Raw genomic sequence first — 21,407 nt, forward strand, 5'->3', positions numbered from 1 at the left:
CACACACACACACAGTTTGCAGACAAAACTCTGTATGTGACTTGCTCAAGGCCACAGAGACCCTACCTCCCCGTTCCAAACCAAAGCTGTCTCTATCACTGCCTGAGATTTCATTCCTCTGGGTTCTGGTCCCCAGGCAACGAACAGGCAGAATACAAGCGCCTGCCTGAAGAAGGCATCAAATCGCCCGTGTTGACCCCAAATAGAGACTGAGGTCCCAGCCCTCCCCTCAGAGGGTCATTCCCTGGATCCAAACACGGGCCGCAGATAATTCCGAACAATCAGCCCGTCACTGCGCCTCAGATCCCACCAGGACCCATTCCCAACTGCTACAGGATGGAGGCTTTGAAACCTGTCGCTGAAAGGCACGAGGGCATCTCTCCGGGAAGGACCCAATCCAGCCCTTGAGAGAATGTGCTCTGGGGCGGGTTAGCTTGGAGGGAGAAGGGACTAAAAGAAGGAGCGCTGGTCTGAAAGCAGGACTGGGTGGAGACCTCACGGCTCAGGGCGTTCCCAGGGATGGCAGGCTTCGGTAGGAGGGCACCCCCAGGGGGGTTTCATCCCTGTCAGCCTCTTCCAGAGCGTGGGAAGAAGGAAAGACAGGAAGGAGGGAAGAGGAAAGGGAGTTGGGGGGAGGTGGGAAGGAGGCAGAGAGGCAGGACTAGAACAAGCCCAGCAAGACTGGGCTGCAGCTCCAAACCGGTCCCGGGAATGAGATTTCTCTGGCTGGGTAGGCGGTCCCGGCCCAGACACGTGACAGATCTAGGTGCGCATGCGCAGAGTCTGCGCTCGCGTCTATTCTGATTGGCCCACTTGCAGCAAGCCGCCTGCATTCTGATTGGCCTGGAACCAGCCCACGTGCTGAGCAGAACTGCTCTCCGACCCCATCCCAGACCCCGGTGGGTCCTTGCAGGCTGGAGCGGAGGGTAGTTCGGTGGCATCGCTCTGACCTACCCTGGCCCCTGGGTACAAGTATGACTGGGACCCCTGGCATGACACCCAGGAGGAGCCCAGGAATGCCTGGGAAAATAGTCCCATGTTCCACCATTGCAGTGAAAGGGAAGCTCAGAAAGGAGAACGCAATAGAAAGACCATTCTTTGCCTGCACGCGAGAGCCACGAGCCCACGGTGCGACCTCAGGGAGTCCTCACCCATCTTCCCCTGCAGGAGGACTCATCTACTGCCCCCATTTTGGAGGAAGAAGCAGGTTCCGAGTGGTGACGTCACTGCAGGCGTCGCTGGCTCAGGGACTAGGACAGTATCGATGGGAACCGTCCCTGTCCCACTGCGGCCTTCAGAGCAGGAGCTCACTGCACCCGTGTCGCTGGCCGCCCCGGCCCACCGGAGGCAGCCCCCAAAGGAACCCTCCACAGATCAGGATCTTTGTATTATAAACTGACTTTTAATAATAATAAAAAAAATCTATCATGAATTTAATGAGATCTGTACATTTTAAAGTAAACCAGTGCACAAGGTCCTTGTTCTTGGGGGCTCCTCTCCATCTCCCACCAGTAGGCCAAAGCAAGACTTCGTTTGTATCTGTGTCACCTGTGTCCAGCAACAAGCCCATCTCTTGCAACCTAGGCCACAGTGGCAAGAGAGGGAGGCCCAGGGGGCCAAGATGCTGGTGGGGCTTCAAGCCTCCGGAGCAGTGGGGAATCCATTCCCGACCTCAGCCACCAGACAAGTGTAGAAACCCTCCCCCTCCCCCCCGCTACCTCAGCTAGGATGCTTCCCTGCTGACACACAGAAGCTAGAGGGGGCAAACTGCTAAGGAGATCCCAGTGTGGGTCCCCGTGCCCAGGTGGTGACCAGGCTGGCTTCCTGTCTCTCTGGCCGGCTGAGAAGTCCCAAATGCCTGCACTGGGCTAACATCAAAACAATAAGTTACAGAAGCCACCACCCCGTGTTTCCCAGGGGTCCTCCTCCTTGCAGGATAGACACCTGTGCGGGACAGCGTCTCAGGTGGGCGGTTCAACCCCCTCCAGGCTCCAACCCTTGCAGCCCGAGGTCCAAATAGAACAAAGTCATTCATGCGGACACTGACCAGCTGCTGGGGAATGGAGGTGGGTGGGAAAAGGAATCGTAGTCAATACCTATAAGTGATACTGTAAGACCCTAATATTAAAAAAAAGATGAAATACATTTTTTGTATTTTCAATAATTTAGTTTTTCTCTCTTTTTTAGTAGAAGTGGGAAGTCGTCAACACTACCTTATGTTGGTCCCCTGTTAGACAATATACCTTTCTCTGAAATTTAAAATGTCAAATATATAATCACACAACCCGGAGTTGGGGGGGAGGGATCTCGACAACACCAACAACATAAAAACCCCAAAATAAACCATAGAGATTTCACGCCATATAAATAAAGTCGGAGCAAATCTTGCGCCCAGGGCTGATGGCTTGAGTTCGATGGCGGTCATGTGGGAAGCTGGTGTGGCTTTTGAGTTTCCTCTTGGTGCCAGGGGCTGTGCCCTGTCCCTCGGTCTTTCCCGGCAGAGGCCCGGCTTTCCCGAGTCCACCAAGCGGGTTAGTACAGGGTGAGGGGTGAATGGGAAGCTAAGGTGAGAGGAGACATGTGTGTCGCCTGGAATGTGGACTTAGAAGGAAACCAGGGGTTTCAAAAGTGCAGGTTGAGCCATCCTGAGGCAGCTGGGTCCGCAGGCCTCCAGCTCCAGCGCCCGTGACTTCTCCCCTGTGTCTCGGGGACTTGTGGGTAGGAGCCCAGGTCCTGGCCGCACCCATCAGCTAGCTCTGTGGGTCCCCAGCACCCCTCGGGCTTCTGGCAGAAGCGTGGGGAATGGGCCGGCCCAGAGCCAGTCGACCGCCTCCTCCAAGAGTGGGGGCACCGCTTGTCCTCACAGGAGGGGACGGAGAAGGCTGGCGGGTCCCAGAGCAGGAAGAGGCCTCGGCCAGCTCTGGAGGGCAGCGCGGCCCCCTGGGCCTTCCGAAGCCCCGGCTCCAGAGGGCACAGCCGAGCACCAGGCAGCTGTATCAGCCCATTCAGAGGTCTCCGTCCACCGGTGGCTGGCAGAGGCGGTAGAGCCTGGCGGAAAGAGGGAGAGAGGATGAGGCACAGCCGGGCAGGCCATTGTTTTGAACACATAATCCCCACGCAGAAAACAAAACCCGAAAAGTATAAGAAGATCGATGTGAAATGCATCCAGGCTGCGCACGCCTTCCCTGGCGGTCTGGCCCGCTCCGGCCTGGCGCTGGGTTTGCAAACACAGACACACCTGCACGAGGGTGTTTGGGCCTTCAGATACATGGGGGAGGGGGTATGGGTACACGACAGGGGACTGCAGTCTTCCACACTTAATGGCAGACCAGACCCAGCGCTCAGCCCCTGGAGTTTTTTTCATTTAACAGACCTTGGACACCTCTCCAGCACCCCAAGGACAGCCCCGGTTTCCCTAACGTCTACAGTGGCAAGGTTCTGAGCTTCATCTGCAAGGAAGACGGAGCCACTCATGGTTCTCAGGAGAGACTTGGCAGCTCTGCTGTCAGGAAAAGGATGGCACGGGGACCAGCTAAGGAGGCTGCTGTGGGGACAGGGGCAGGACAGAGGAGCAAGGCAGCCCAGTGGTAGGGAGCTCAGCCCCTGGGCTCCACAGTCTGCCAGGATCCCAGCTCTGCCATCTACTAGTTGTACGACCTAGGACAAGACACTTAACGTCTCTGTGCCTCAGTGTCCCCACCAGTCACCTGGAGAGAAGGCTCACAGGGTTGTTTGGTAAAGAAGGAAGAACGGTGCCTGGAGTGGTCCTCGTCACTCCCCACAGTGGGCCCCATAAATGAGAGGTGAAGCCCCACAGGAACACCACAGGGGCTGCCTGGTGTGAGGCCGGAACTTTCATACCAAGCCCAGGCCCTGGCCTTTTGGGGGGCTGGAGGGGGCAGCAGCCACTCACCGCGGTGCACCCTGGGGCATCTGATCCTTGACTCGGAGGTTTTTGGCCAGAATCTCCACCCTGGGGCCCTGGGGAGAAAGGACCATGAGACCCAGAACCTGCTCCTACACCGAGTTCGGGGGCAAGCATGTGGGTGCGGGTGGGCGGGTGGAGTGTGAGGAGTAACCGGAGGCCCCAGAAGCTGAAACCCGGGACCCCAGCAGATCAGGAGAAGGTCCAAGCCTGGGCCTGGTGACCACCCAGACCACCCACGTGGCGCTCAGAACCCCCTGTGTCCCCAGCCCACGAGGCCCCGGAGAGTCCCCGGCAGGGGGGGCCGCCTCACCTGCTTCCGCATGATGTCCGTGGCCTGCATGATGCACTTGGGCAGCAACCCGTGGCTCCGAGCCAAGATGGCCGCCTGCTCCAGGGAGACACTCAAGGTGCTCCTGCAGGGGGGGGGCGGGAGGGACCATCACTGCTGGGCGGGCCTCATGCCGTGCCCTGCCCTCTCCCCCGCCCCAGGCCCCAAGAACAGCCCCTCCTGCCCCTAGGTAACTGCTGGATGCGCCGCCCCCTCCCCAGCGTCTTCTCCCTGAGAGCACCCCGCACCACCCCTTTCCCTCTTGTCTACACCCCACACCTGCCCCTCCTTCCTCCCAGCAGCCGGCACCCTGCACACAGTAGGCATTTTACTGCTTTACTCTGGGCACCCCCTGATACGTCTGGGCACCACACGGCGGGAGCTTTCCTTAGCCTGTTTTGTTCTGATATTCCCAGTGGGACAGCTCGGGAGAGGTGCTGGGTAAGTATTTTTGTTGAAGGAATAAATGAAGTGACCGCCCTAATGCCTGCCAGCTTGCTAGCAAGGCTGGACACGGACCCATGTAATCAACCCTCCCATCTGTTCTAACAACTCTAGAACATGGGCTCTGCAGCCAGACCTCATGGTTTCAAGTCTCAGCCACAGAATGACTCTGTGACCCTTGGGACGTCAGCAGCCTTGGTCTCCTTGACCTTGAGACAAGGGTAGACCGTTCCTAGGGCACTACTGACGGGGGCGGGGGGAGGGTAGGGGCCTGTCCTGTGTTTGGTAGGATGTTCTAGCAGCATCTCTGGCCTCTGACCACTAGATGCCAACAGGACCCTCTTCTCTTCATTGCGACCATCAGAAATACCTCCAGACATTGCCCAGGGTCCCCTGGGGGGCCAAAATGGCCCTGCACAGAAGCGCCTGGAAATGCCCACACACACTGACTGGCTTGCTATGAAGAGATGAGTCAATCCCTAAACAATGGTGCCTCATGCACAGTAAGCATTCTCAACAAGCATTTATTGAGCACCTGCTGTGTGCCAAGTGCTGTTCAGTGCCAGGGTAGGGCAGACAGAGAAAGAGAGCGAGTCCCTAGGCTCACAGAGCTGGCTGACACTGGGAGGTGACTGGGAATAAATGAACCCACGAGCCAAGCGCTTCATAGGTGGGGTGGCAGGGCGGCTGCAGAGGAACCGAGTAGGGCAGCCCGGTGGGGTGCGGAGAGGGTGTGGTGCTGAATCAGGAAGTCGGGAAGGCCAATCAGAGAAGGCTGACCCTCCACCAGGGGATCAGCAGCGGGGACAAAGGGCAGAGAGTGGGAGGGTGTCCAGTGGGACACAGAGGCCCCAGTGGAGTCCTGCCCCAGTGAAGTCCTGCCCCAGTGGAGAGGAGTGAGCTCATGCTGACCGGAGAGTCAAGCAGAACCACACCGCACACACTCTCACTGACACCAACCCCAGAGTCAGGAAGCCAGGCAGTTCCACAGGCCTCCTGGGACCTCCTACTCCCACAGTCCCACTTCCCCAAATGGAGGCCGAGGGAGGGCCCAGGCCGCGACTGGGCTCAACCAGCAGTGCCAGAACTAGGATTCAAACCCAGACTCCTGCCTCCCGGTCCTGGGCCCCAAAGCTCCCAGGAGCCCGTCCAGCCCAGTCCTGGCCCGACATCACAGCAGCTCACCTCTGCATGCCCGTGCCACACATGGCGATCTGGCAAGCACCCAGGCGGTAGCAGAGCTCAGAGGAGATGGGGATGAGGCCGGCGCCCAAGCTCCCGCTGGCACCAGGCTTGGGGTGGACGAAGGACTTCATGAGGCGGCAGAGCTCATCCAGGGCGTTGATGGGGCGTATCAGCTGCAAGGGGGGGCGCGCACACACCGGACGTTCGGCGGAGCCCCCCCCCCGGCCTTCCTCCCCCGTCCAGCCGTGTTGTTGCAGCTGTGCTCCTGGCTCACCTCTCCCGGGGCTACAGCCCAGTCAACCTTCCATAACCCACGCCCAAGGACCATCTGTAGCTCCCACTGGCCCGCAAGCTGGTATCCAGTGTTTACGCCGCATTTCAGACCTAACCTTCCACCTGCCCGGAGTGCACCCAGCGAAGCCTGAGAGAGGTGACCCCTCCTGTCCTCTCCAAACAGGACCTTCCCGGGAAGAACCACCCGCCCTGTACCCACCCCCAACCGGGCCTTCAGCTTTCCTCCATCCCCGTGCGGGCATTACATGGTGGTCGGCCAATTCTCTGTCATCTGATGATTCTGCCAAGCAGACTACAGACTTTCTGAGGCTGTGCCCACCGCTTCTCTGGGAGCCCCAGCCTCTAGTCCCGAGGCCGGTACCCCCAGAGCACTGTCAAATTCAAGACCTGCCTGAGCCTGGGAAAGGGTGGAGGGCCTGGAGCACGCGCGCCTGGAAAGCCACCTGTGCCACATGCTCCTCCAGAAAAGCGAGAAGCCCCCATTTCATTGGAAACCTTGTGATTTTCAAGTGTTGGCAACAAATCCCGATCAAACGAAAAGAACACCGCGCGGCCACATCTGGCGTAGACTGCTGCTTCGGAGGTAGGCTTGGGTGAATGGGGGGGAGCGGGAAGGCTCAGGTGCGTGGGCCCCGGCTGGGGGGAAACCATGGCAGGAATTCCAAAGCCGGTGGGGAAGAAGCTGGAATTCCTGACGGAGAAGGGGTTCTCCCAGGAGGGATATTCCTGGAGGAGGGACTCCACAGGCCTCAGGGGATTATCTGCCAGGATTCCGGCTGGGGGGGACCCCGGGCTCCCTTGGCTGCATCTGGACCCCAACAGCCCCCAGCTCCGTCCCAGCTCTGCGGCGGGAGTGGTGAGGGAAAGTGGGGCACACCTGGTCTATCTTCACCGCCGTGGTGCTGGCGTCCGTGGGCAGGTTGGACCGTTCCAGGTAAAATGCCCTGGAAGAGAAAGACGGGGTGAGGGTGTGGTGGCTGCTGCCCTCTGCTCCTCCAGCGATTCTCTCTGAGGGAGCCTAGCACTGCTCTCCCTGTCCACAGCCCCGAGTCCCCCAACAGTGGGAGGAGGAAGGGAGTCCCCTAGTCCTCAAATAGTGGGGGGGCAGGGGGTCCCCTAGTCCTCCAACAGTGGGGAGGGGTCCCCTAGTCCTCCAACAGCAGGAGGGGTGAGGGGGTACCTTAGTCCTCCAACAGTGGAAGAGGGGAGGTGTCCTCTAGGCCTCCAACAGGAGGGGGTCCCTCGTCCTCCAACAGCGGGAGGCAGAGGGGGTCCCCTAGTCCTCCAACAGTGGGAGAGGGGAGGGGGATGACAAGGGGACTCCTGGGTTACCCAAGGTACTCCTCAAATGCCACCTCTCTCTGCCTGTCATCTGAATCAGCACCGAACCTCCCCACTATCTGTCCCCTTGTCCTAGTGGACCTTTCCTCTGAGCAGCACTTGTCACCACTGGACACGTTACAGTGCTCTTTGTCTATCGGCTTATTGCTCATTCCTCCTCCTCTGAAAATAGGGCTCAGCTCAATTTTTTCTGTAAAGGGTAGAACAGTAAATATTTAATGGACCAGACAGTCTCTATCAAGATGCTCTCAGTGGCTGCTATCGGTACCTGTGCAAGCAAACACGGCTCGGTGCTAATAAAGCTTTATTGACAAAGCAGGGCAACTGCCACTCTGGATCTGCATCCCACGAAGGAGAGGCTCTGCTTGACCACTGCTGACTCTGGGGCAAGCACCCAGAACAGAGCCTGGCCCACAAAAGCTCTCATTTAGCGTGTGCTGAATAAAGGAAGGATGGATGAGGGAACGCTCTCGGAGGCAACATTTAAAATGTGCCACAATTGGGGCGCCTGGGTGGCTCAGTCGTTAGGCATCTGCCTTCAGCTCAGGTCATGATCCCAGCATCCTGGGATCGAGCTCCATATCGGGCTCCTTGCTCAGCGGGAAATCTGCTTCTCCCTCTGCCTGCTGCTTTCCCCTGCTTGTGTTCCCTCTTTCACGATCTCTCTGCCATAAATAAATAAAATCTTTAAAAAAAAATTAAAACATTCCACAAAGGGCACAGGACGGATTGATGGCATTGATCAATTCAGGGAGACACCAGTTTTAAAAATACAGCTGGATATTTTCCAAAATATCCAAAATATTTGGATATTTTCCAGATAATGACTATTTTCCAAACTAATGAAGGCACCATTCTCCCATTTCCAAATGGTAAAGCCAGACCCCAAAACAGTAAAGCCCTTACACACCCCAAAACCCTGATCTGAGTTGCAGCCTCCCTTCTCCACGGGGTAAGAAGGCGGGGCAGGGGTAGGAAGGGGCTGGGCTGAGGGCGGGGAGTGGGAGCTGCCTTCCTGGGCCTGAGGCTTCCTTCTGGCAGAGGTGGTCCCTGCTCCCCACTTCTCTCTGGAGATCCTCTTCTGAGCAGGGCCAAGGCCCTGGGGACCACCCTCCGTTCCTCCCTAACCCCCCAGGATCAAAAATCCCAGAGCCCCTGGCCCAGGTCCCTCCCCCACACTGAACCAAACAGGCAGCTCCTCTCAATTAGAAAAATCTGCTTTGGAGCCAAACAGAGCCAGTTCAAAGCTCAGCTCAGCCACCAACTCCCTGTGGGACCCTGGGCCAGCTCGGTATGCCCTCGGGGCCTCAGTTTTCTCATCTGCAAAGTGGGTCAGAACGGCCTCCTACGACCACTGGAAGGATGTGAAGAGGCTGTGTACACAGAGAGGCTGGCACAGAGCAGGTGCTTAAGGAAAGGCCACTCCCACACATGCTAACGTCCGCCCTGCCATGGCCGTGTCCACACTCCCGTCCCCAACACATAGCCTGGGCAGCTACCTGAGTTTGCGGTAATACTGCTGAACCTTCTCCAGGGACTGGGCATTGATCTCCTGCTGCAAATCTTCCGCAGCCTGACTGCCTGGAGGAGGCGGGCCCTCCACATTCTCCAGCGCTGTGAGGGAAGACGGGGGAGGGCAGGTGTTTGGGTCCCAGTGTGCTCAGAGGCATTGGCCATGCCAGTGGGCCCCACTGGGCGCCCCCCAGCTCACCTCTGGTGAAGAGCACAGTGTGCAGCCTCAGGCTGGCTCCGCCCTCCAGGCGGGAGGGCAGCTTGGAGAAGTGGTAGCTGTCGAGGTAGAAGACGACCCTCAGCGCCTGCCGACTGCCCTCAATGTGGTAGAAGACGCTGGTGTCTGTGGGAGGACACGGCAGGGCGGGGGGCTCACCACCTAGGCCAGAAGGGAGCCCTGCCCCCCGTCACCAGGGCAGCTTCACCCCTGCCTTCAGACCCCCAGATGGCGTTCCGGGGCCTCCCTGTTCTCACCCCCTCAAAGGAGCAGCCTCAGAATCCCCCCTGCCTTCAGAGAGGCATCCCAGGACTTCCCCGTCTGCCCACCCCAGAGCACTGGTCAGCCTTCCCCGTCTTCCCACCCGCCAGGGCTAGCCTCGGACAGCCAGCCTCGGACAGCCCCGGCCTCCCGCACTCAGGAGAGCAGCCTCTGACTTTTCACCTCCTTCCGTAGGTCCTAGTTTCCACCACTTCATTCTTGGACCCGGCGCCAATTCTGCCCCACCGGGCATCATGCCTTCAGGGCATCACCATGTTCCTTGTACCCCTCACCTGGTAGCCGAGGGCCTCGACCTGGCAAAATCTGTCCTCGAATAGGACCCGCAGCTTATTTATACCCGTACAGGAGAGCCTGCGGCAGGGGTGGCGAAACTACGGCACGCGCACCCCATCCTGCACCCACAGCAAAAACCACTAACCAGTCAATAGCTGCCCCTGAGCCCACATCTGTCTACAGCCAGGCAGCCGGTTCCAGCTGGTACCCGAGAAGACACCTATTGTCCCTCTAGACTCTAGTCAGTGCATTCTGAACAGATGGTGTTACCCCCAAGGAGGTGGACGTTGGTTCATGGATGGACGGATGGATGCATGGATAAGTAGATGGGATGGATGGATGCATGGACAGATGGACAGATGGACAGACAGGTGGATGGGATGGATGGACGGATGGATGGATGGATGGACGGACGGATGGATGGACAGGTGGATGGGATGGATGGATGGACGGATGGACAGACGGACTGGTGGACAGGTGGGTGGATGGATAGGTAGATGGGATGGATGGATGCATGGACAGATGGACGGACAGGTGGATGGGATGGATGGATGGATGGATGGACGGATGGATAGACGGCTGGTGGACAGGTGGGTGAATGGATAGGTAGATGGGATGGATGGATGCATGGACAGATGGACGGATGGACGGACAGGTGGATAGGATGGATGGACAGATGGATGGATGGATGGATGGACGGACAGACATACTGGTGGACAGGTGGGTGGATGGATAGGTAGATGGGATGGATGGATGCATGGACGGACAGACAGATGGACAGGTGGATGGGATGGATGGATGGATGGATGGACGGACGGATGGACGGGCGGAATGGACGGACTGGTGGATGGGTGGACAGGTGGGTGGATGGGTGGATGGGTGGATAGACGGATGGATAGATGGAGAAAGAGATGAGATGGACAGGTGGATGGATGGATGAATAGGTAAGTAGACAGGATGAATGGACGGATGGACGGATGGAGGAATGGATGGATGGGGGTTGGACAGGTGAAAGAGTAGGTGGGGGGGAGGGAGGAGGAGAGGAAGAAAATTATGGTATAAACCCTTAGGAAGTCTTCACAAGTCTTCACTCCAAAGAAAGGCTTCTCGTAGAATTTTAATAAGAACTGGGTATTGGCTCTTATTGCCTTCTAAGCGTTGTTGGAGATGGCTGTGTTTATACAAAAAGAATCTCTCTTTTCCCTACTTGCTCCAAGGTTCAGCCTTGAGACTCATGTTGGGAGCAAGAGGTCTGAAAGTACTAGATCCCAATTTAACCTTGGACACCCTGGTGGCAGGGTGGCCCCAAAGCAAGTCCCCTCCATCCGAGAACACCACCTCTCATGGTTGGGGTGGTAAGAATCACTCACTGGCCACGTAGTTCTCATCCAGCTGCTTAAAGGAAAAGGTGACATTGTCCAGCTCTGACAGGGTCACCCAGATGTCCTCCAGCATGGTCCGTTCCTCCTTCTGCAGGAGGGAGACAGGGTGGAAGAGCTTCAGATGCCGTCCCTACCCAGGGATTTCACTTAAAGATGCTGTGATTCGACCCCAGGTAACACACCAGGCTGTGGGCCTACCAGACACAAGGTCCTGTGCTGGGATGCCCAGGGCTGGATATGAAATCACATTTGCTCCTGGATCATGTTGTGCCTCCCAAGGTCAGAACCCATCTCTGTTCCAATGTGCACTGACCCTTCTTAGCCATTTCAAACCCAACACACCCAACAAAAGTCCCCATTTCCCCTCTCACGCACCTCCAGCAGCAAAGCGCACCAGCACTGGCCCAGGTGCCCAAGACCTAACCCTTTAAGGACTCCTCATCATCTCCGTCCCCTACCTCTGTCCCCAGGTCCTGCCGGCCCCGCCACCAAAACCTTCCCCTGACCCACCCACTTCCCCCACCCTCCTCAGCTCCCCAACTACAAGGACCACACCTGCCTCTCTGTAGGTCTCCTTCTGCGACCCTTGCCCTGAGCAAAGGGCAGACAGGGACAACCCTGGAGACGCAGGGAGAGCAGGGAAGCTGAGGGTTTACCAGGCCTAGGTTCCCCTGTGACTACGAGTTATCTTCCGAAAACTTAATTTGAACTCTATCTCCCACCTGCCTCAAAGCCTCTGAGTCCTCCCTCTGTTTCTAGAACAGTCCCAAGCCCTACAGACGTGGCTAACCTGATCCCCAAATCCCCCCAGCCTGCTAGTCTCTGGCCACACTGGCCTCTGCTCAGAGCCTTCGCACATGCTGTTCCCTTTGCCCAGCACACAATCTTCCTCAGACCATTCACCACACCAGCTGTGTGCTACCCAGGTTTTAGTTCAAATGTCCCCTCCTCAGAGAAGCGGGCTCTGACCACTGAGCCCGAAGATACTCAGCCCCATTCCATCTTCTGCAGAACTCCCCTTCTTTCCATCCCCACTGCTTCCAACTATCTCCTCTGCTCAGGCCGCTTCTTCTCCCCACTCCCAACCCCTGCTAGAAAGTGAGCTTCAGACCCATAACTCCCAGCTCAAAGCCTGGCACACCGTGGCGGCTGATGAAATGATGCAGCAGGTCCCACGTCCTCATCTGGGAAGAACACAGTGAGAGCTGAGTGTTCCAGCGGCCTTTCCCAGAAACCAAATGAAGCCCAGATCTCCCGCCTGGCAGACAGCCACAGTCAACACTGGCCAGCAGAGGGCGCGCCACGGCCACACTTGCCCATCTGGCCAGCAGCCTGGGGCTTCCAGCTTGGCCTGGGACAATGTCTAGGAGGCTCAGAGCTGCAGAGGTGGGGGGAGCTCCAGCAACTGGCACACGGGGTGGATATGGATGAGCAAAGAGCATAGAGCAAGGTCCACTGTATTCTGCACTTCTGGGGGACGTCAGCTCTGGGCACCAGTGCCCCCAGTGGCTGAGGCCTTGGCTCTGCCTCCCTAGGGCTGACAAAGAAACCCACCCGATTCTGAGCCCTGAGAGTAGATGGACAGGGCAGTCAGAGATAAAAGAGGAGATGCAGAGAAAGCAGGGCACCCAGGGGTTACCCAGGGAGAGTCAGACTCCCAGGGTTCCAACCTGAGTCCCTGGGCCTCAGGGTTCTCATCCTTAAAATGTGGGCTGGAAAAGGACCCATCTCGGGGCTACGGAGAGGATTAAATGAGATGCTATTTGCCTGATTACTGCCGAAGTCTGCTCTCCAACCTCCCAGCGCCCCCTTGCTCTTCAGTAGTCTCAACCCCAACCAGGAACACGGGTAACTGGTTCAGTGGAGAAGTCAGACCCTGTTCCCTCCTCTACTCAAAACCTTCCCAGGGCTTACCACCACACAGAGTAACAGCCAACGCCCCTACCAAGCCTGCAAGACCCTGCACAATGTGAACCCTCCCCTGGTTCACTCTGCTCCAGCCACATGGGGTACCTTGTTTCTCAGACATGCAGGCTCCTGCCTCAGGGCCTTTGCACCTGCTGTGCTGTCTGCCTGGAAAGTTCCTCCCCAATATCCTCATGGCTCCCTCCCTCCCTTCCTTCAGTTCTTCAGTCAGATGCCAACCTCTCAGTGAGGGCTTCGTTGGCCACCTTATCAAAACTTTCAGTGGCTGCCACCTCAGACACTCTCACCTGCTTCCCTCCTTAGCCTTTCTCTCCTTAGCCTTCCTCGCTATATATGAGGGTTCCTCAAAAGGGGCCCTGTTGACATTTGGGGCCAGAAAACAATCTGTTGGGGAAGGGCACCCTGGACCCTGTAGAATGTTAGCAGCAACCTCAACCTCATTCACCAACCACCAGCAGCATCCACCTCTGCCCTCAGCTGTGACCATCTCAAATATATCCAGACATCATGACGTGTCTCCTCACAGATAAAACTGCCCTGGCAGAGAACCACTGGTCTATACCATCGATTTTCCTTATTTACACCTGTCCCTCCCCCTACACACACACACACACACACACACACACACACACACACACGGATAGAAGATTCCTGACTACAAGGACACTGTTCTGTTCACCATGGGATCCCCGTGCCTATAATGATGGCATACAGTCAGTGCTCAATAAATGCTGACTGAATGACAAGGTGTGTGTGAGCCTGAGTGAGCAACCACGGGCTGTCCCGTACCCTGTCCCGGGGAGGCGCCTCCTGGCCCCCTCACTCACCACGGCAGCTGGCGACAGCAGGGACTGGCAGTGCAGAAGGACGCCGGTGGCCGCCACCTGCTCCAGCCACTTGCGGCTGGCGTCGCGGCTGCTGTCCTCGTACTCGCCGTTGTTGTTGTAGCGGAAGCTGAGGGCCGCCAGCAGCTGCTCGGAGAAGGTGCACACGGCGGCCACCAGGGCCTGGCAGAAGACGGCGTCCCGCCGCAGCTGCAGCTCGGTGTCTGGAGGGAGGCCGGGGACAGGCCCTGCTGGGCTGGGCGCTCTGGTGCCAGCCGCGGGCTCCCCCGCCCCAAAGCCCGGAGCCCCCAAAGCCCGGGGCCCCCGAAACCAACCTCCCACCAGACCCTCGGAGGCCGGCTGGCCAGAAGTTAATTAAGCCCAGCCAACCAAAGCCAAGTTCACAAAATCCAATTCTCTGAAAACAAGCCAATTTGCCAACAGACTTAATTCTCTCAATGATCCATCTGCCTATTCAAAAAACAACAACAAAAACTTTTTCATTCTCCTAAGGCTTTCCCAAAACCCTTCCCCTCAGCTGTTCCTCCATGTGTTACGGGATTTCTTGGCCTTGACGGGGGATGACAAGGACACCAAGCATGTCTGCCAAGCTCCGTGCACGCTACCATTTTCTCTGTTTCTGAGAAGTCCACCTTCGTCCTTCCTGCCCCCTGCCACCGCCCATGCCCCGCCAATTTCCCTGGCCCTGCTCTAGACGTGATTTGCAGAACTGGCTGATTTCAATCAATCCATTGTACACGATCCCAATCTTCTGGGAAAGATTACTTTTGATACTGGCTTCTGCCAACTGGTTTTCAGTGTCTGATGTTGAACTAGATCCTATTTTAGCTGCCCTCCTCAGAAGGGAGGGACAGAGAACACCTCCAACCCCCGCCCCCGCCTCCAGCCCACCATTGGCCCTTTCTTCTTCCCCTGTCTGCTGGGCAGGGAGTCCCAGGCTGGAGCTGAGGACACCACAGGCAAGGAGCCTCCCTCCTCATCACCCTCTATCCTGTGCCTCCATCAAGATCCATCCAGGCCCAGGAGATGGCAAGAGCCAGGGCTCTTGGCCCCAGGGTCCTAAGACTTGTTCCCTGGAGACAAGAGGAAGAAATGAGATCTAAACGGTTCTTAGATGGCCAGAGGCCGTGATGTTACCTTCCCCATGCGGGCCCCAATGACCATGGGAAAGTTGACCTTGGCTGGCAGAAGAGGTCTCCCTGGACTGCAATCAAGAAAGCCCCAGCCAGGACAGCCTCTCCTGGACACACTGGTATGTGCCAATCACAGACACTGCCCATCAAAGGCCTCACCTGTGCATTTCAGCAAGGCCAGGAGCAGCTGGTTCTTCCCATCTGGAAGGAGAAGGCAGAGAAAAGACAGGTGAGAGGAGTCTGCAGAAGGGGCGGTGCGGGAGCTCCTCAGTCGGCTGAGTGTCAGCCTTCGGCTCAGGTCATGATCTTGGGGTCCTGGGATCCAGCCCCACGTCAAGCTCCCTGCTCAGTGGAGAGTCTGCTTCTCTCTCTGCCCCTCCTCCCCAGCTGTGATCTGTCTCTGTCTCTAATAAATAAATAGAATCTTTAAAAAAAAAAAAAGTGGGGGTACCATGTAGCTGGGCACTCCCCATGGCTCAGGCGCTCAGAACCCCCCACAGCAAAGTGCCCCCTTCCCCCAGCACACACCTGCTGTGCTAAGGAAGCTTCCGTTGAATACCGGATGAATTCTAGGAACCCCAGACATCCAGGCAACGGAACCCCAAGTGTTTCCATGTGCCCACCAAAGAGACTGAAGCCGGCCCCTCCGACTTGTGGGCCAGAGCCCAGGCGTGGGCGCACACTCACACGTGGACATATGCACAGGCATGTCCTCGGGTCCTTGTACACATCCCACATAGCCACGGCCTGGCACACCCGTGGACAAAGCCCAGACCTTCCAGAGACAGGCCTCACATCCTCTCTTTCCTGCAGAAAGAGGCTCTTGGGCCCAGAAGGGGCTCACGAGGAAACTCAGACAGGCCTTCAGAGTCAGCCTCTTGGAGCCTTGCTGTCCTGGAGAGTAACAGCCACTGTTACTACCGCGGGGCACCCACTTCCTGACGGCTTCCCGTGTGCCACACCATCGTGGCACATGGGACTGAGGCGGCCCGATGAACCCATTTTACATGTGAAGGTGTGGAGGCAGAGAGAGATCAAAGAACCTGCCGAAACCAAGCAGCCCGGCATGGGAGAGCTGAGACTCCGTGATCCGGCTGCAGAATCCGTGCTCTTAACTGACTGTAGTTTGGAAAACGGGATGGCTCGGGGCCAACACAGACTTCCAAATCAGAGGCTGCTCTTCCCAGGGCGGGCGGCCATGAGGCCTAGCACATGACCTGCTGGCCTGGGGCTTCTGCTCCAACCCAGGAGGCCCAGGCTCAAACACCGCCAAGGACCCAAGAGGTCACATCAGAAGTCTGAGGCACACAGCAGGCGGCAGGGAGGCCTGGGGAGTGGGGGTATCCGGACAGCACCCTCGGCCCCCCTCTCTAGCTGGATGTGAATGTGGGACTGCAGGCCTATTACCTGCCAGATCTTCTGACTGTTCGAGAGCAGTCGGAAAGCTACTTTTTTTTTTGAGAAAGAGAAAGCATGTGAGTGGTTGGGGGCAGGGAGAGAGAGAATCCCAAGCAGGCTCCATGCTCAGCAGGGAGCCCTATGCAGGACTCAATCTCATGACCCTGAGATCACGACCTAAGCCGAAGCCAAGAGCCAGATGCTTAACTGACTAAGTCACCCCTAGAAATCTAGATTTTTATATGACTTCTTGGATTATAAATACTGGCAGTGGATTCACATTTAATGCTACAGTATCCAAACCTACCTGTGGGCCCCCAGCCCACAGGTATTATAACAAATAAAAGGAATTGAATTAAATCCATCATTTCGGAGCCAGAGAAGGAAAAACCAGTTCAGCCTTCTCAGCCTCCTGCCTGCAAGGAAGCCCCAGGCACCCAGGATCGGCAGCTCCCAGGTCAATCAAGGCCCAGGGCCATGCCCAGGGCAAGATGCTCAGCTGAGAAAGGGGCACCCGCTCTCCTTGTTCTCCTGGGCATGGACCGACATGGGACATGAGACAGACCCATTCCTGATCTTTCTACATCCCACGTCAAGAACCGAAGGCTACAGAACATCCTTCCCTGACCAACTCACCTTCCACGTATCTCTGAATGTTGTCCACCAGGGTCTTGATGGAGTTGGGAAGGTTCCAAGGGTCCTCCTGGATGCTGATCTGGATCAAGCTCCGGCCACGGATTGTACACTCTTCTTTCTGTTTGAACTCTGGGGCAGGAAAGTGAGAGAGGTAGCTTTGAAGAATGATGGTACAAATGCCTCTAGCCCATCACCAGATTCCAAAGCTCAGGATCCTAGATCAAGAATGCTGGCAGGGGGTGTCTGGGTGGCTCAGTGGGTTAAAGCCTCTGCCTTTGGCTTAGGTCATGATCGCAAGGTCCTGGGATCAAGCCCCGCATCGGGCTCTCTGCTCAGCAGGGAGCCTGCTTCCTCCTCTCTCTCTGCCTGCCTCTCTGCCTACTTGTGATCTCTCTGTCAAATAAATGAATATCTTTAAGAGAAAAAAAAAAAAAGGATGCTAGCAGGACTCTTTAGAATTAACTGGTCCATGGAAGGCAAACCCATGGGAAGTATGCTACTGATTCACAGTACCGCACTCGTGGCAGACATCACTAAAAAATCTCCACATTCCTTCCCTCTAGTCTGAGCCTGCAGCTTCTCAGTTATAACCAACCCAATGCAGACATCACAAATCAATCACCGCATCCTTTTCTCCCAAGCCTGGATGTGGTCATGGAAAAATTCTCAGGTACTACCTCCTCACCGCCACAATCAAGCTAGCGCATACATTTTCCCTATATAGAGAGGGAAGTCTTGGCACAGAACCTTGCCTAAAGTCACACAGCTGGGTAATGACAGAGACGGGATTTGAACCTGGCCCCAGCAGGACCATTCAAAGGCCAGGCCCCTGTCCTTTTCCTCTTTCTTCCTATGAGGTCTCAGGTTTCTGAGATATCTGTGGTTTTTCTGAGTTTGACCTTTCTGCTTGTTGAGGCCCATCCCTGGGAGAGATGACCATGAGACAACAGGAGGGACAGAGGACCTACGACACTCCCACGCCTCACCACTTCCCACCCTTATTTACGGAGCAACTCTTGCACTCAACCAAGAGCTCCTTGAGGTCGGGGCAGTATCACATCCATCTTGGGGTCCCAAGCACCCAGCACAAGGCCTGACATGAGCTGGTTCCTGGGAATTACTGGATGGATAGATGCATGGATGATGGATGGATGGATGGATGGATGGACAGTGGATGGGTGGGGGTGGGTGGGCATGTAGACAAGATGGTGGACAGATGGATGGGTAGATGGTAGGCAGGTGGGCATGTGAATGAGTGGGTGGATGGACAGATGAATGGATGGACAGTGGAGGGGTGGTGGGTGATGGGTAGGCGTGTGGATGAGTGGTGGGTGAGTGGGTGCGTATACAGGTAGGTGGACGGATGGACGCATGGCGCGTGAGTGGACGGACAGGCACACAGATGAGTTGGTAGATGGATGGTGGGTGGGTGGGTGCGTGGGTGGTTGGGTGGGCGTGCAGATAAGTCAGTGGATGGACGGATGAATGAAGGGACAGGGGATAGGTGGTAAGTGGGTGGGTTAGTATGTGGATAAGTAAGTACTAGTGGGTGGATGGTGGGCAGGTGGATGGATGGTGGGTGGGTGCGTGGGTCGATGGGGGCATGTGGATGAGGCAGTGGATGGATGGACAGTGGATGGGTGGCTGATGTATGGTATGTGGACGAGTGGGTGGGCGAGTACACCGACAACAGGTGGTTGGGCAAATGGGAGAAAAGGCTGGTGAGAAGACACAAATGTCATTCTCTTTCTCTCCGTCGTTTCAAGAATCAAGGCTCGATCTGGTGCCGGTAAATCCGTAAGGCTTCATTAACTCACTGATCCCTCTCAGGAAAGCACGAAGAGCTCTGGGCAGGCCCACAGCATACCTAATGACAGTGTAATGACCTTTTTTTGTGGATGCTTCCAGTGGATTTAGCATCGTGGTAATCATGACTTCCTAGGAGGTGATGCTGGTTTTCCTCATACACGGGGAAGTTAAAGAAGCTCTTTTCAAGATTAAATTTTTAAAAGGGAAATATTCTCACGAAAAGTTATGTCAATGCTAACAAAGACAGCAAATGAATTTGGTTTTAAAAAAACATGAAGATGGAGGCAGGATCTGTGAGAGCAGCTAAGATGACAAAGGAGGGAAAGTGGGAATTTAGCAAGCTGCTCTGGTCCTTCCCTCATGTTACAAACACACAGACAAAGGCCCCAGAAAGGCTCAGGACCAGTCCAGGGGTCTGCAAACTGTTTTGGAAAGAGCCTCAGAGGAGCTGATTTAGGCTCTGCAGGCATGTGGTCTGTTACAAATAGTTTCTGTCTTTATTTTTACAACTCTTCATAAAAAAAAAAAAAAAAAAAAAAAATCACTCTCAGCTCCTGAGAATAAAACAAGCTACGGGTGGATATCACCCACGAGCTGAACTTGAGCTTGCTGACCCCAGGACTAGCCCACAGCCAGGGGGCAGGAGAGGGACAAAGCTGGGATTATGACCCAGGTGTCCTGCCCCATCCGGCACGCATTCCCCACGGCAGGCTGTCTCCCTGCTGGGGGCGAGACGCCATTCCCAGCCTCGGGACTCCTGTCCGCTCACCTTGTAGGCTGTGGTCCATGGGGAAATGCTTGGTCTCTTCAAAAGCCCTGCTCATGACTGGCCCCTTGAGGAGTGCGTGGATGGAGTCCACCTGGGCAGCAGGAAGCTCCAAGTTAGTCTGGCCCCTTCAGCCCTCCAGGGGACGCAACCCACAGCCCCTACCCCAGCTCCTGGCTCTTCTGTTCTCACCAGGGGTGATGGGAGGACCCTGAGGTCAGGCTGGGGGTGGGGACAAAGGTCCTACCTGGTTAAAGAGATGCTCCAGGCAACCGTGAAGCTTATCCTGCTTGTCTGACGGGATCCGCATGTCACAGGGCAGCTCATCCCCTGGAAAAAGGAAGAAGCCATGGCCACCAACTATCCCTGCCCCATTCATCCACATCTTCCCGACCTCGGCCAAGAAGGCGGTATAGGAACAGAGTTCCAAAACCCCAGGCATATCTGGAGTCAGAAGACTCAGATCCTGGCTGTGTGACACTGGGCAGATCACCTGCCCAAACTGAGCCTCAGTTTCTTCATCTGCAAAACAGACACCAGGAACTAGAGCATTACACAATGTCAAGTCATTGTCATTATTCCATTCTGCAAATGAGGAGCCAGACGGCCAGAGAAAAAGAAGCTGGATGTCAAGTCTGCAGATTCATCTCCCAGCTGTTTGAGTTAAATCACCTCCCACACATAAGCTCCTGCCTAAAACCTCCCCAGGGACACTTTATGTGGCTAAACATCTTACGTGATGAAACATTTATCTGAAGTTTAGCAATATCGTCAATTATACTCCAGCTTCTTTTTCTTCTGTCAAACTGAAGTATAATTACAATTAAATCTGTAGGCACAGACTAGCTCGGGAAGAGGCCAGAAGGCAGCAGGGACAGTGGGAGCTGGGGAACCCACGGCCGGGTGACCAGGGCGGGAGAGAGGCTTGTCATCGCCCGCCCTCTCATGCCTTCTGAAATGGGAACCGTGTGGATGTATGACCTAAGCACAAAATAAATTTTTTTAAAGGCTGTAATCAATGAAACTAAAATAAAAACAAATTTCAGCCCTTCAGGGAAAGCTGCAAGTGCAGTCTAGTCTCATTTATAAGCGATTGTTTCTGTCTGTGTGTCCAGCGGGCCATCCACCCACACGTCCATCTGTGCAGAAATACGCGCTCACCAGTCATCTCCAAATACCACCCCCGCGGTCACTTCTGGGGGACGGGGTGACACTCTGACTTCTTCTTCTGACTTCTTCTGCTCTTTTCTGGGTCATCAGAAACGTTGGTTTGAGCATGCGTCATTTTTACAGAGAGCGTCAGGTCACCCTACTCGAGTGACATCACTGTCCGACACCCCCGTCTGTCAGCGCATCTGTCCCTACTGTTCCGGGTCTGGGACATTCATGGAGAACATGGGCTCCACAAGCACCAGGACCTTCGTCTCTCCCTTCACGGCTGAGGTCCTAGCACACAGTGGGTGCTCCAAAAACAGCTGTTGACTACGTGATTGAAAGGGAATATGCCACCACTCTACGCGAAGTAATAGAATAAAAGCGAAATAAGCAAAACAGAATCCCGGTGCGGGGAGGCGGCTCTCCGGGAGCACGAGCCGCTGCACTCACCAGACCCCATCTCGTCACTGCCCAGGTAGGAGCTGTTACTTCTCACGCTGGTGTACGACAGGACCGAGTCCCGGTTACTGTTACACTCGCTGCAAAGGGGCAG

General features: G+C 56.0%; 1 protein-coding gene across 2 annotated transcripts in view; it reads right to left on the bottom strand.

The window, feature by feature from the left end:
* Positions 1-1,382: 1,382 nt before the first annotated feature.
* PREX1 (phosphatidylinositol-3,4,5-trisphosphate dependent Rac exchange factor 1) overlaps positions 1,383-21,407 on the bottom strand; it is a 176,719-nt gene continuing 156,694 nt past the window's right edge. For both annotated transcript variants that reach the window (XM_082744784.1, XM_082744785.1), the window contains 14 exons: positions 21,305-21,393; positions 19,947-20,029; positions 19,703-19,793; positions 17,125-17,253; positions 15,250-15,291; positions 13,940-14,160; positions 11,175-11,274; positions 9,232-9,375; positions 9,020-9,134; positions 7,057-7,123; positions 5,886-6,058; positions 4,239-4,341; positions 3,914-3,981; positions 1,383-3,048 (listed from right to left, as the gene is read on the bottom strand). In XM_082744784.1, the coding sequence (XP_082600910.1) occupies positions 3,006-3,048; positions 3,914-3,981; positions 4,239-4,341; positions 5,886-6,058; positions 7,057-7,123; positions 9,020-9,134; positions 9,232-9,375; positions 11,175-11,274; positions 13,940-14,160; positions 15,250-15,291; positions 17,125-17,253; positions 19,703-19,793; positions 19,947-20,029; positions 21,305-21,393 (1,468 nt within the window). In that variant the 3' untranslated portion in view covers positions 1,383-3,005. The remainder of the gene's footprint in view (positions 3,049-3,913; positions 3,982-4,238; positions 4,342-5,885; positions 6,059-7,056; positions 7,124-9,019; positions 9,135-9,231; positions 9,376-11,174; positions 11,275-13,939; positions 14,161-15,249; positions 15,292-17,124; positions 17,254-19,702; positions 19,794-19,946; positions 20,030-21,304; positions 21,394-21,407) is intronic.

Source organism: Mustela nivalis, assembly GCF_964662115.1.
Source record: "Mustela nivalis genome assembly, chromosome: 8".
Classification (NCBI taxonomy): Eukaryota; Metazoa; Chordata; class Mammalia; order Carnivora; family Mustelidae; genus Mustela; species Mustela nivalis.